Below are 16032 nucleotides of genomic sequence, written 5' to 3'. Positions count from 1 at the left end.
CCTCCACACCCCTCTTTGTGAATGAGTGTGTCTGATGAGGCTAACCTGCTCCCGTCTGAGCACAGTATGCTGAGTGCACATGGGACAGCTAACTTGTCTTGTTAGTTTCCAGGTCTCCGGATGAGGAACTGCTGCACTTTGTCTATATCTGGACCTGATGCAGATCATGGGCCACTAGACTCTGAGTTTGATACAATAATGGGATGGGATTTATGGGCAAAAACAAGTGGAGTATATTTTATGTGTAGGAGGAACATGGATAGTTGTGTCCAGAGAATAGGTGTGTCCAGGTAGATTGTTTCCAAAGATGGCCATCAACAACAGCGCCTCCAGCCTTCATGTCTCTTTGAAATGTGACTTTGTCCCTTGTGATGGTTCAGGTTGTGTGTCAACTTGGCTGGGCCATGATTCTTAGTGGTTTGGCAGTCGTTATGATGTTGTGGTCATGACGAGATTTGATATAATGTGATCACATCCATGATGGGATCTGCTGTGAGTAGCCAATCAGTTGAAAGGGAGTTTCCTTGGGCATGTGGCCTGCATCGAATATCAGTGGACTTTCTGGCAGAGCTCATGGGCTTTTGCTTGTTCTGGATCCTGCAGCTGGCTCCTGTTCATCTGACCTCTGGTTCTTGGGACTTGAGCTAGCAGCTTACCTGTAGTCTTGCCTGCTGATCCTGGGATTGTTGATCTTCGCAGCCTGTGAGCAAGAGCCCTGCTGTCTGTCGTGCCGATCTTGGGTTCGTCAGCCCCTGCAGCTACATGAACCAGGAGATGCTTCTATTCTGACCCACAGACTTGGGATGTTCCAGCCTCCACAACCACGTGAGCCATTTCCTTGATATAAATCTCTCTATATATGTATTTATATGCTTTGCTGGTTTGGCTTCGCTAGAGAACCCAACCTAAGACATACTTCATTTCACGGGGGGGACCAGTCCTTGGAGAAAGACATCACTCTTGATAAAGTAGAGGGTCAGCAAAAAAGAGGAAGACCCTCAAGTACATGGACTGACACAGTGGCTGCAACAATGGGCTCAAGCATAACAATGGTTGTGAGGATGGCACAGGACCGGGCAATGTTTCCTTCTTTTGTACAAAGGGTCACTATGCGTCGGAACTGACTTGACAGCACCTAACAACAGACTGCATTTTTCCTCTTTCTTAATCTGGGTGGCTCTGTGACTTTGTGACCCTGTGACCTCTGGACCTTAAGTGGACTTGCAACCTTCTTCTTTTTCTCCTTTGGTGCTCCTGGAAGCCAGCCATTACGTAAAGAGAGAGGGGACTGCCACCTCCCAGCCATTCCAGTAGTTGTAGGTAAGGCCTCCGATCTATGAGTGCAGCCATCTTGAATCTTCTGGCTCCAGATGAGCCACCCCAGTTGACACCCCGTGGATCAGAGACAAGCTGTACCTGAGGAGCCCCACTGCAACTGCAAAACTATGAGGAAGTAAGTGGTGGTGGTGGTTTTTTAAGACACTAAATTCTGGGGTAGTTTGTTACACAGCAATAAATGACTAAAGTATAACTTGATTGATCAGTTGCTCCAAAACAGGCAAACTAGCTGGATATGATTACATGATCATGCAGAAGAATCAGACAATATGCCATCTAATGGGTAAAGCATTGGAAATAAGTAAACAGACCTCACTGCCAGTTCTGGCTGCCTCCTTACTGCTGGGTGAAGGTAGGCATGTCACATAATAGCTCTAAGCGTCCTTCACAAAACAGGGCTACTGATGGTCACCTCACGGGACAGCTTTGAGGATGGCATCCAACCACCCACAACAAAGCACGTCTGAAAACCACCAGGGGTATTCCACACGGGTGGGTCCCGCTATGGTCATCTGTGCTCTGCCGGGGCACCCCCCACTAGCTGGCCTGCTTCAGATGACAGCCGTGCTGACCGCTCTCCTCCCACTGGTGGCCTTCGGTTCACCGGCTTCTTTGTAAGGGAAGAGTACAAGTGGTCTAAAATTCTTAAATGGAAAACAGTGCAGAAAGTCACCACATATTGTTAGAGAAAAGGCAAAATGAATGTTCCAAAAGGCGTTTTGTGTCAGTAAATGCGATCTCTAGTTTATTTTAACGGCTCTTCTAAAGCCCCGTGGTGCAGTTAATAGTATTATATGCGTTCTGTCTCTAACAAGAAAATATCCTCAAACACAATTTCTAATTTACAAGCTTATGACAAGTTCAAGCTGCTGAGAAATTGGACTTGAATGTATGTCTTAGAATGATAGATCACTATTAACACTATCATAATTGCATACCTATTGCATCCAATCCGACATTTCGGTTTAATATATTTTGCTGAGAGAGTACACCATTTTATGGCTTCCTAGTGAAATCAAATCCAGCCCAGACATTTTCACTTTTCTAATATAATTCACTCAAGGTTTTAAAGCTGCCACCTCTTTTCTTTCTTTTTTCCAGAAGATTGAGCCCCTGGCATTCCTTAATTCCACAGGAGCTCATAATGGACCTGTGAGCCAGCGGCCAGCCCCTCGGTGAGCTGTATTAATTTACACTGTGTCACCTTAATGGCATTTTGTCACGGCTACCTTTTCTGACATCGACATAGCTATTCAGAAAGTAATATAACAACTTTTGAAGGTATTAAGGAAAATTAGTGTAAGAACTTAAGTAAGTCGAATGTCATTGTTACCAAGACTACATGCCAGAGGAGAGAAATTTAAAAATAATAATAATAAATTAAGGACTAACTGGTCTGCCTTAGCTTGGGAGGCCTCTCCTGAAAGGTCACTGCAAAAACACTCCTTCTGTGCCCGGCGTGTAGTTATGATCACAGGAAGAGACTGACATCAATAGAGACGGAGGACAGCCACCTACTCTCTCCGGCTCTCTTCCACGTGATTGTCGGGCTAAGTCAGTAGATACTGCAGAGATACTTCTCTGAAAATGGAGAAGTATTTCCTTAAAATATATATCAAATGCATATTTTAAGAGCTTCATATGAGAAGAAACAAAAAAAATCGTAGCTTTTCACATATAATTTGAAAAACTACTATTACTCTTATTAATATATTTTTCCCTGCTAAATCTTCTCTCATTAAAAAGAAAAAAGAAAAAAACAGTATATACTTTAAACAATGTATTTAAACATGAGTTTAGAAAATTCTCAAGTCACCACCAGTGTTACCAAAAAAACCTGTCTTCTCTCTAAGTTAAGGGCTTGGGTTAGGTTAGGTTTAAGGTTAGGGCAAGGGTTAGTGTTAGGGTTAGGGCTAAGGTTAGGGTTAGGGTTGATGTTAGTGCTAGTTCTGGGTCTAGGGTTAGGGTTTGGTTGGGGTAGGCCTAGGTTTAGGTTAGGGCTAGGGTTAGGGTTAGAACTAGGACCCTAACCCTAACCATCTGACTAGGAGGGCCCAAATTCAAATGCTGTAAAGGGAAGCACAGAATGCACTCAGAGACACAAAAACATAACTGAAGCGCAGCAAAGGGGAAAGACTGAGAAACAATACTTGCCCTGCAACTTTCTGCAGTTTCAAAGATCTGTTTTTCAAATCAAGCGAAAGACAACTCAACTGACAAATGGACAAAGTAAATGAATCAGTTGTGAGGTGAATAAAGGTATGAAATAGACTTGATTCGTTCATAGTTAAAGAAATGCCTGCAACAACAGAGAGACTCCATTTCTCACGTATCAGATTTAGCAAAGGTTACCATGCTCATCATGACAGTGACGAGGCCGGGAGCTCACACACTGAGCCAGGGCGTGAATTACCTTTGTGGACCATGACTCGGCAATATTGTTCAAAGTTACTAATGCGCATAGCCTTCGGGCCACTGGTCCCATTAGAAGGGATTACCTTCACATGTCTACACAAAGGTCATGAAGAAATCACTGCAGACTTGTGTTTAAAAGTAAACGTCGGAGAGAAAGACGAACAAGCCATCAAGAGGAGAGTGTGAATAAATGACGGAACAACAAAACCTGAGAAAGCCATGAGCTGCGGAGGCGGAAACCTGTCAGAGAAGGAAGTGTCACTGGGTGTTGGCGAGGGAGAAGTCTTAACAGAGAGCGAGAGAAAAGTGGTGAGACTGCACCCTATCAACGGCAGAAAACTCGCGAGACGCGGGAAAATAAGGCCGTCTGGCTATGCGTGTATGCAGCGTGCAGCCTTTCAAGGCGCAGGTCTGCCGGGAAAGACGCTCAGGATACATTCTCATGCGGCCTGGGAGGCTCGGCGCGGTGGTGGGGAGAGTTGAAAAAAAGAGCACTCTGTGCAGTGTCTAGCTGGGGAAATGAGCTTCTTATAAACTAAGTCTTGGGGAACAAAAAGTACCTGTTTCTCTTCAGCACAGCTGCTTGAGGACAAAAAATAAAAAACCTCCCTACTTATTCACAACCATGACGCCATCGTCCTCGATGATGTGACCCCAAAAACCAGAGAAGCACAATTATTAACAAAATGTTTTTCTGAAAAGTAACACTGCCGTGAAAATTCCCAGCAGTCTTGGAGGGAGAAGCCTGGCCTATGATGCTGGCCAGCAGGACGGACTCTCTGTCGGGTGTGAATATGTGATGTATTTGGTGGTGAAAAGCATCAGTAAAGTTCTCGGGATAGAAAGGAAAGGTTGAAGTTTATATACGTAAACTAGAATGACTGGACAAAATGTGTGTGTACCTGAGCGAGTGACGTGGATCTCGGAATTAAGGGGAAAAGCCAATTTTATTTTGTGATGATGTCAAATAACAGTGAACAGGTATTTTCACTTGGAATGGCTTGATATAATATGGATCTAGCTCTGAAATCGGACATGTTACTTTGGACATGTTATCAGGAGGGACCAGTGCCTGATGGACATCATGCTTGGTAGAGGAGAGGGTCAGCGAAAAAGAGGAAGACCCTCAGTGAGATGGATTGACACAGTGGCTGCAACAATAGGCTCAAGCATGACAATGAACGTGAAGATCAGGCAGGACTGGGCAGTGTTTCCTTATGCTGTACACAGGGTAGCTATGAGTTGGAACCAACTGGACGGCACCGAGCAACAGCTCTGAAGTAAGATATAATCTTAGATGGGATACCAAAACCACAAACAAACCCAATGCTGTTGAGTCGATTCTGACTTATAGCAACCCTATAGGACAGAACGGAACTGCCCCATAGGACTTCCAAGGAGCGGCTGGTGAATTCAAACTGCTGACCTTTTGGTTAGCAGCTAGATGTGACAGGAAGCATTGCATTACAGATTAAAACAAAACAAAACAAAAACGTTGTCTTTGAGTCAGCTCCAACTCATGGTGACCCCGTGTGTGTCAGAGTAGAACTGTGCTCCATAGGTTTTTAAGGCTGATATTTTGGAAGTAGACAGCCAGGTCTTTCTTCTGAGCTGCTTCTGGGTGTGCTTGAACCTTCAATCTTTCAGTTCGCAGCTGATCGTGTTAACTGTTTACACCACCCAGAGACTCCAAATTAAAGATAAGGGTATTTAATTCACATACTTATGAGCTATTTATTGGAAGTATCTTATAAATATGGTGCTAACTCCAGATGCTGTTATTCAAGTAAGCCTACCGGCTCCCATTTCCTGTTAATACTGAAAGTGTTATTAAGGACTGACTCCCTCCCTGCTTTCATTAATATCCCACAAAACCCCTCACTGTCAAGTCGATTCCAACTCATAGTGACCCTACAGCACGGAGCAGACTGCCCCACGGGGTCTCCAAGGCTGTAATCTTTACGGAAGCAGACTGCCACATCTTTCTCCCGTGGTGCGGCTGGTGGGTTGGAACCGCTGACCTTCTGGTTAGCAGCATCAGTGTAAATGACGGTTTACGGATATATCAGAGTTAATTCCTCAGTGAAGTTATAAGACTGTGAGAAGAAAAACGTGGGTCATCTGGGTTTAATACACCCACGGTGCCCGCTAGATTCTCCGACTTCTTCCAGAACGTGAAAGTATTGTTTGCACAAATTCATATTCCTTTAAGTAAACTCTGATGGCCGTGAGCAAAACACACAGGCACACTGCAGTCTACTTGGCTCCATTTACTTTGTTGTCTGCTTTGAAAAAGAATGGAACAAAAATTGTTGTATTTATCCAGTTTTCTTACAGTTCAGCAGCACTGTAATTGCTTTTTAAAAAACGGTTTGCGATAGAGAAGCACAGATATGTAATGACGATTTTGACTCAAATTCATTGCTTTTATCGGCTTAAGTAAGACCCTGAGTGGAGTGGCACCATGATATTTTCATGGTCTGTCTGGATGACAATGAGGGGAAAATTCTCCTTGAAGAAAAAGGGCTTAAAATAAGAAAGACATAAACCTATGCACTAACCCAATTCTGTAATCTTATTTTCAGGGAAAAAAAATGTGAAAAAGGAGAGAAGAACTAACGTGCGTTATTGTTTTGAATATAACCATTTTCTTTTTATAAGAATCTAGGTAAATGAATATGCGACCTCTGTGTTTAACAATAGTTAAGTAGTACCAACTGTGAAATTACTCTCCTCTCCAGCGAGTCTAGGATATTGTGTGTGTGTTGGTTTAATCTAATGTGTATTGTTGCACATCATCCCCAGGCACAGTCAAGAAAAAGCTAAAGCTTTACAGAAAAGCCTACATTTTAAATGGGTCTTGTCATTAATGCTTTATTAATTGCCCCAGGCTATGCAAACCCAAAGCCAGGCAAGCTATAACAATATGACATTTTAAGGTCAACTCCAGTTCCTGCTGTGTTTTATGGAACAGGCCAAGTACTGAGTTAACAGCAGGAAAGGCAGTTGATGGGTTTTTCGCTCCAGCTCCTGATTATTCGATCTAAATTAGACAGGGAGTTTCTGAAACAACTAAAACACCTTAACAGAGTAATATAAAATAAAAGAATCCTGAATCCTTTTCTATAATGTTCAAAACTATTCTGTAGTTTCCTTTTAGGTTAGACGTACCATATATGTAGAAAATATTACAGAAGAAAACTGCAGTATAAAATACCTTACACACTCACTCGAATACAAATATCACAATTTACACATACTTTGGAATTCAACTGATATCCACACATGAAAGAGCCTACCTTTACGTCAGAAGTATCCCTCTGACTAGTTCTCCAAGATCTTGCAACTGACGAGAAGGTTCGATCTGGATGGTCGAATTTCCCATCATTTGCATTCAGGAAGAAGGTCGTGAATGGTTCCTAAGGAGAAAACAGAAGTGGGAGTTTGATCATTTTGCACACAGCTGCCCTCATTCCTCTGGAGTCTGACCACCTTTGAAGCCCCCTCTGAGGGAGGAACAGCGCAGGACCCTGGAAACACGGCCACCGCACCCAGAGTGGGCCTGCCCAGGCCACTGTGGGCACCAGCTCTGCAGCCTCGGGCAGTCACGGCTTTGCAGGCCTCACCGTCTATAAAATGATAGAGTCCAGCCTTCTGTGATTTTATGAAAAATGATTTTGCATTATTGTCAATTTATAAATCAGACTTTATTTCTAATATGTAAGGTCATGCATGGTGCAACGGTTAAGTGCTCAGCTGCTACCTGGAAGGTTCGCAGTTCAAACCCACCAGTGTCTCCATTGGAGAAAGACTTGGTGATCTGCACATGCGGATTACAGCCTGGGAAATCCTATGAGTTGAAGCTGACCTGATGGCATCCACCAACATACCAGAAGGACTGAACCCTTTGCTGTGGAGTGGATTCCGACTCATAGCGACCCCATGTGTTACAGAGCAGAACTGCTGCATAAGGTTTTCTAGGCTGTAATCTTTATGGAAGCACATCACCAGGCCTTTCTTCCACAGTGCTGCTGGGTGGGTTCCAACCACCAACCTTTCAGTCAGCAGTCTTGTGCAAACCATTTGCACCACTGAGGAACCTTGATTTTATGATAAAAGGTTTTGCATTATTGTCAATTTATAACTCAAATTTTCTTGCTAATATCTAAGGCCATATGCACTACTTCTGAAGTAGGAAAGTTACTCAAATATTGTTCACAGTTGTGTAGGATTAGGTATGGAATGCCCATAGTAGACCACTTACGAAAGTCTGCTGAAGTATTAGTACCACATTATTAGACAGATAGGGTTAACTGTGCTGGCAGAATAAAAGAGCTGTTAAAAGACTACCACCTAGAAGTTGGGTAAACAGGAATCACATCCTGTCAACATAAAATAAGGTCAGAACAACCTGTGAATTACTACTTCCTCCTTCGTGTTTTTCTAGTCCCTTTCCCCTTCTTACAGGCTCCGCACACACAGAACAAAGTGTGATCGCTGTTGTGGCCCGCTGAAGGAGGCAAGGTAATGCAGAAGATCAGTGCGCCTGCGCTGTATCCCATATCCCATAAGAAGTGATGCCGAGAGCTGCTGAGGGGACTCCATCTTGAGTATCAGCAGGTTCCATCTTGGATTCCAGATGCACGTGCAATCTAATCAGTATGCACTACCATTCCAAGGAGTACCTGCTCCTTCAAAGAAACCCACTGAATATTCATTGCTCCATTGTCCCCACCAAACCCATATAAATCCTTGCTTCTCCTTGAGATCCAGTCTTTTGGAGAGGCATGAGCCCCTGACTGACTCCTTTTACTTATCACAAGTAAAATAAACCTGTTAGAGCTGAACCCCAAAATTGTCTCCTCTTTGTATTCTTACAAGAAAAAGACATAGACCCATTGAGTCCGGAGGGCCTCCATGACCTCGGTGGTAACATTATGGTCTGATGGCTTTTAAAAAAAAATCCAAATCACTTCTTAAAATTCTTCAATGGCTCTTCAGAGCTCACAGGACAAAGTCTAAATTACCTAACTTGTCTTACAAGACTCCCAGTAATCTGCAACCTGCTTAACCACCACCCCCTTCTGTCTCTGACCTCACACCTCTCTCACGTCTTATCCACTGTATGTGGTGTTCCCTCTGCCTGGTATGCACTTACCCCTCCCCCTCATGTCCTTACCTATCTCAGTTCTTTTTATCTTTTAAGTCTCAGCCAAGATGTCCTTTTCTCCTGAAAGACTTTTTTTGATTTTCCAGGGCTCTCCAGTGCTCCAATGCTGTTTTTGTTGGTGGGTTCAAACCGCCAACATTTAGGTTAGTAGTCGAGCGCGAACCATTTGTACCACCCAGTACCTTGCTCTCTCTTTAAAGGAAACCAAAAAAGCCAAACCTGTTCCTACTGAGTTGATGCCAGCTCACTGCGACCCCATGTGACAGAGTAGAACTGCTCCATAGAGTTTTCTAGGCTGTAATATTTATGGGAGCAGATCCCCAGTTCTTTTTCCTGCGGAGCTGCTGGTAGGCTCGAACTGCCAACCTTTCAGTTAGCAACCGAGCACTTAACCATTGCACCGCCAGGGCTCCTAATAGTAACCTGTATTTCCTCAGACAGCTCTGAAGTAGTTATCACACTGTTTCCTAATTGGTTAACTTGTCTATACTTCCCACTGGACGTGCATACTCCAAGTCTATCTTATTCACTGTTTTATCTCCAGCACTTAGACAACTCCTGGTACACAGAGGTGGTTCAATGTACAGTCTATCAAATGAATGAATGAAATAAACGAAGTCCAAATGAGACAAACTCTTTAGACGCCGCCACACTCTGTGACTATTCTCTCAGGTTCACATAGTGTCTGTCACACAGTACATGTTCCCACAGCATGAAACCCAGAAATAACTTCATCATGAGGTCTTAATGCATTTAACTTTAATGTTTTTTCTATAGTTTTCATTTTGCAAGAGAAGCACAGTTTTTGACATCATTAAATTTGATTCCAAAATTAAAAGGATTAACTAGCATTCATTTTTACTAAAGATTTCTTAGTTAACTACAAGAACGTTGTTTCTGGGTGCAGTCGAGATGGTTCTTCTGACTCAAAGGGACCCCATGTGACAGAGTAGAACTGGCCCGTAGGGTTTCCTAGGCTGTAATCTTTATGGGAGCAGATCGCCAGGTCTTTCTCCCATGGAGCTGCTGGTGGGTTTGAACTACTGACCTTTCAGTTAGTAGTTGAGTGCTTAACCATTGTGCCACCAGAGCTCCTTAACTACAAGAATAGCAAAGATAAACACAGTTCCTTTTCCATAATTCATAACTTTAAGTCTAGAGAGAAGAGCGTGTTACTCATTCAATAATGCTAACAGCTCTATGTGACATTTCCCTAAATACTTCAGACTTTATTTTCTTTAAAATTTGACCTCTGCTAATACTCACATATGCATAAAGCATTATTTTGTCCCTTTAAGCTCCCCTTCTTGTCACTAGCCATTGGGTCGGCTGCTGTGCAGCAGCTCACAGGTATCAGCCGTCCTCAATCTCTTCCTGAGATTTAGCTGTGCTACTGTTCTGCTGTTGCTGTTAGCTGTCCCAACTTATGGTGACCCCACGCACAATGGAAAGCATTGCTGCTGGTCCTGTGCCACAGATGTCACCAACTTTATAAGTTCATAACGCACTGCCAATATTCCCTGTTCAGTGGTGAAGGACAGAGAAGTGTGAGGAAAGAGGTGAAATCAAGATGGCTGTAACAACCCACGGGCCAGGTGAGAGCATTACTGATTCGCCTGAAAATCAGACATGCATCCAGGAAGTCCACACTGCTGTTTAAGATTTTAAGTGACATGAGAGACAAAGCGATGTCACCCAAATTAAGTTAGGAGAAAAAAAGTTATGTGATTGTTCTCATGAATTAATTTGCTCTGAAGACTCTTAATTCACTATTAAACATATGTGTACCTGATCACTAAATTAAATTAATTAAAATGGCAATACAGGAATTCTAGAGGTAGCAATGGTAAACTGAGATACAGCAGTTCTAAGTGTGGATCTCAGCGGGCCATCCACCCACCTACGCAAGCAACTTAACCTCTCAGTTACAAAACTGAGTCTCAGTTCCTTCATCTACATAAACTGAGGATGACAAAACCTTGTGGGTACTTATGGGAATTAAATAAAATTGAATAAAATAATACAGAGAAAACTCAAAGTACCTTGCCTGACACAGCGTTATAGCGATGGCTGCCGACTGTGTACTGCTGGACTCCCCCACACTGCAGCTCACAGATTCTTCAACCTGACTCTTAGTCCCTTCAGGCCCCACCCTTCTCCACGTCCCCAGTACCAAGCACAGGGCCTAGTCCCTTCAGGCCCCACCAGTCTCCACGTCCCCAGCACCAAGCACAGGGCCTAGTCCCTTCGGGCCCCACCCTTCTCCACGTCCCCAGCATCAAGCATGGGGCCTAGTCCCTTCAGGCCCCACCCTTCACGTCCCCAGCACCAAGCACAGGGCCTAGTCCCTTCAGGCCCCACCAGTCTCCACGTCCCTAGCATCAAGCTTGGGGCCTAGTCCCGTCAGGCCTCACCAGGCTCCACATCCCCAGCATCAAGCATGGGGCCTAGTCCCTTCAGGCCTTACCCTTCTCCACAACCCAGCATCAAGCACAGGGCCTAGTCCCTTCAGGTCTCACCTGTCTCCACGTCCCCAGCACCAAGCACAGGGCCTAGTTCCGCTAGGAAATGGAGGAACAAGTATATGAACTGGACTTTGTCTAATCCCAGAAATTAATTTTCTCCCCATTGCTTATGAAAGAGCCCAGAAGCATCTTTTAGAATCTTCACAAAAGTCTGTATTAACTAACCTATACTATGTACCTACTAAGGAGCCTTGGTGGTGCAGTGGTTAAGTGCTCAGCTGCTAACTGAGAGGTCAGTGGTTTGAACCCACTAGTCACTCCTTGGGAGAAAGATGTGGTAGTCTGCTCCCGTAAAGATCACAGCCTTGGAAACCCTATGGGGCAGTTCTACTCTGTCCTATAGGGTCACTATGAGTCTGAATCGACTCGAGGCACACAGCAGCAACATGTAACTACTACGCACCAGGTTCTTGGGGTTAAGTACTCCTTATCTTCCTCTAAGTAAGTCTGCATTGTCCTTAAACATCAGTACTCAGGATAAACATGAGAGCAATATTTATTCAGAGTTATCTTTTGGTTTTAATTACAATTGCAAAAGGACAGCTACTATTTTTTTTCTTTCACTATGTTTTAAACAGGGTCTTGAGTAAGCTTTCAAAGGAACTTGTAATTTACAAAGAAAGTTCCAAAAGTTAACTTTTGTTGCACAATTGATTTAACTCCCTAAGAATTATGATTAAATGTTTGACAAATGAGTTTTGAAAAGTGAGGCTGAATACACTGATTTGCAAGGTGAATAGGTTACTGAGGGCTAGAGAGGTCCATGGGTAAGATTTTATTACTTCTGTGTGGATGTTATATGTTATATGCCCTGGGTAAGATTTAAAATAAACACCAACTAAAACCAAACCAAACCAAACCCGTTGCTGTCAAGTCGATTCCGACTCAGAGCAACCCTGTAGGACAGAGCAGAACTGCCCCATAGGGTTTCCAAGGCTGTAATCTTTTTTTTTTTTTTTCAGTTGTACTTTAGATGAAGATTTACAGAACAAATAGTTTCTCATTAAACAGTACAACATATTGCCCTGTGACAATGGTTAACAATCCCATGACATGTCAACACTGTCCCTTCTCAACCTTGGGTTCCCCATCACCAGCTTTCCTGTCTCTTCCTGCCACCTTCTAGTCCTTGTCCCTGGACTATTGTGTCCCATTAGTCTTGTTTTGTTTTATGGGGCTGTCTAATCTTTGGTTGAATGGTGAACCTCAGGAGTGACTTCATTACTGAACTAAAAGGGTGTCGGGGGGCGATACTCTTGGGGTTTCTCCCGTCTCTGTCAGGCCAGTAATTCTGGTCTTGTTTGTGTGTGAGTTAGAATTCTGTTCTACATTTTTCTCCAGCTCTGTCCGGGACCCTCTGTTGTGAGCCCTGTCAGAGCAGTCAGTGGTGGTCGCCGGGCACCATCTAGTTGTACTGGACTCAGTCTGGTGGAGGCTGTGCTAGTTGTGGTCCACTAGTTCTGTGGACTAATCTTTTCCTTGTATCCTGTTCTCTTCATTCCCCCTTGCTCCCAAAGGGGTGAGACCAGTGGAGTATCTTGGATGGTGCTCACAGGCTTTTAAGACCCCAGACCCAAGGCTGTAATCTTAAGGAAGCAGACTGCCACATCTTTCTCCTACAGAGCGGCTGGTGGGTTCCAACTGCCGATCGTTCGATTAGCAGCGGAGCACTTAATCGATGTGTGCCACCAGGGCTCCTTAAAATAAACACAGTCGATGCAAAATGTGTCCTTCTACACTGGTTAATATCTGAAGAAATAATAACTGTGCTATAAGAGTTTACTCATCATTTGCACAACAGAAGCTATCAAGGAAACAGTCTTACAGAGTTGTAATTTAGACAAGTGATCTCACTGGTAGTTTGTCTAAAATAATACTTTAAATTTAAATAATAGGGCATGTAGTTAATGGGCACTTTTAGGCAATTATTATCATTGCCATACTAGATATATTGACTGAAACTCATAATAATTTAACGACTTTAAGTCGAAAGGCTTGAAAGGTAAAGGGCAGGTACTTATTTTAAGGTGTAGTTTATTTTTATGAACATATTCTTAGTGACACAAATTTTAATGCATTTTCTACTTCATAAATTCCTGGGGATGGGAGTTAGGAAATTACAATTCCCTGGGCCATTGGGTTAAACACTTAGTAAGCTATTAGACCAAAATACGTGTACTTGTAACAGCAAGACATTAGATGTGTTGGCTGAATGAGTCCCCATAAAAGCGGTCCTTTAGATCTGCTCTGTCCAGTACACTAGCCACATGTGACCACTGAGCATTTGAAATGTGCCCACTTCAAATAGAGATGCGCCGTAAGTGCAAAACACACTCGGATTTCAAAGTCTTAGTAAAAAAAAAAAAAGTAAAATATCTCATGGATGATTTTTATATTGGTTATATGTTGAAACGAAAACATTTTGGATAAACTGGGCTACACATGCATTTATTAAAGTTGATTTCATCTTCTTTTTGCCCTTAAATGTAGCTACTAGAAATTTAAAGTTACATCGGTGGCTTGCATTTATTTCTACTGCACAGCACTGTTACAGACAATGGAAAACCCTGGTGGCACAGTGGTTAAGAGCTCGGCTGCTAACCAAAAGGTTGGCAGTTTGAATCCGCTAGGAGCTCCTTGGACACCCTATGGGGCAGTTCTACTCTGTCCTATAGGGTCACTATGAGTCGGAATCGACTTGATGACAATGGGTTTGGTTTGTTTTTTTTTTTTTTTTTTTTTTGTTATAGACAATACTAAAGGGGTATGTTTAGGTTAAACATGTAGAATATTCTGCCATGCCTTGCATAGATTCAAGTTTTTAATTCCCTTTCACTGGAATACTAAATCAACTTAAGGATGAATTCTGATTTATGATTTGAGAAAGGATTTAGCTTATCAGGGATGATGTTGTTGTCAGCTGCTCTTGAATCTATTCCAATCACAGTGACCCCACATATGCAGAGTAGATCTGCTCCGCACGGTTTTCAAGGCTGTGACCTTTCAGAAGCAGATCTCCAGGCCTGTCTTCTGAGGCACCTCTGGGTGCATGTGAAGCACTAACTTTTGGCTAATAGCCAAGCACTTATCCGATTAACTATTTGCGCCACTCGCTTAATTTAAACGAGGCTATTGATTACAAATATTGTTATAGATTCACACTTGGATAAGTCTTGTAAATCTGGCTTCAGACTAATCTGATTACATAAAAAACATCAAATACCACTTCATGCATTTCAAAATACGATCACATCTATTATCTCATTTAATGCTCACAACAACCCAGATGATAAAGTATTCTCAGAAATGGTTTCTGATTCTAACTTTTTTTCAGCCCTAGATAACTGAGAGAGGCATCCTAATCGCCCTGACAGGGACAATAATTAGGGCTATCGCTGTCACCGATGGGATCTGAGCCGGCATGGAAAGGCCTCCCACATTGAAACATCTGGTTAAACGTCTTCTAAAAATGTCCTCCTCTACCAGTTCTGGAGTCCCTCCAAGATGGCCGTCGACTAACCTGATAAGCTCAACAGACTGTATTGCTTAAGACACACATCTCACAGCCGCTTACGCCCAGGAACGTCTCTTCTTGGCTTCTACAGAGAACCTTGGGCAGCAAAGACAACTTTACCTTTACTGACTCTCTTCTCCTCCGGGTTTTTTTTTTACCCTCTACTGATATTTTGGTTTTGTTTTCGCTTCATGCATAGCTAATAAGTCATTTCCTGCTGGGGACAGCAACGATTAGGAATTTGGTTTTATGATCTGACCATCTGGTAATCAGAGAATCTAATTGATTAGTCTTTTTGTTTGTGTGTCTGCCAGTCTGTTTGTGAGCTCAGATCCATTAAGAACATATTTTCGGTTCACTGGGCAGGAAACCCATCTCTTAGAGATCCTGACTGGTAATGTGTGGGTGTCTGTGTTCAGTTTTGACCTGTGGCTGAAAGAAACTACAGAACTGAAGCTAGAAGCTCTATGTGTCTGGGGCCAGTAATTCAGAAAAGCTTGTACTTGTCTTGTGAGTGTGAAGTACTGTCTTATTTCTGGAGGGTATTGATAAATTATTACAACCCTTAAACTAAAGGGTTAGTTCTTTAGTTTATATTTAGTTCTGATTGGTTTACAGAGATAAATAGGCACTTACATAAATCTAATATTTCCAAAATTCCAAGTAAAGAAATTGAATTTCTAATAGTTTAAAAGTGTTAGGGTTAAAAAAAAAAAATTTCTTAAGAAACTGCTAGCTCAGAATCATTTTTACAAAAATACCCCAATTCATAAAATTAAGGAGAATCTTTGGACGAATTAGACTAATACAATAACTTTGGTCTAAAAAAAGGAATAACAGCAATATGTCTTTTCCTTTAGCTATTATTACAGACTATATATATATATATATTTTTTTTTTTTAAATAAGATTTGAGTTTGTTAATCTTAACAGACTAGCTAATCTGAACTCCCTTAACTTCTTATGCTGGTTTAACAGTAACAGTAGCACACATGCTGTTTTATGACATTGGTTAACAACCCCACAACATTTTAACCCTCTAAATTCTCAACTTTTTTTTTTTTTTTTGT

At 42.6% G+C, this 16032-nt stretch overlaps 1 protein-coding gene across 1 annotated transcript in view; it reads right to left on the bottom strand.

The window, feature by feature from the left end:
* Positions 1-16032, bottom strand: part of NBEA (neurobeachin) — a 685423-nt gene that overhangs the window by 76573 nt on the left and 592818 nt on the right. Inside the window, exon 45 of the mRNA XM_023740363.1 lies at positions 7053-7172. Within this exon, the coding sequence (XP_023596131.1) occupies positions 7053-7172 (120 nt within the window). The remainder of the gene's footprint in view (positions 1-7052; positions 7173-16032) is intronic.

Source organism: Trichechus manatus, unplaced genomic scaffold (assembly GCF_000243295.1).
Source record: "Trichechus manatus latirostris isolate Lorelei unplaced genomic scaffold, TriManLat1.0 scaffold00153, whole genome shotgun sequence".
Lineage (NCBI taxonomy): Eukaryota > Metazoa > Chordata > Mammalia > Sirenia > Trichechidae > Trichechus > Trichechus manatus.
This window is presented reverse-complemented; position numbering and strand designations above follow the sequence as displayed.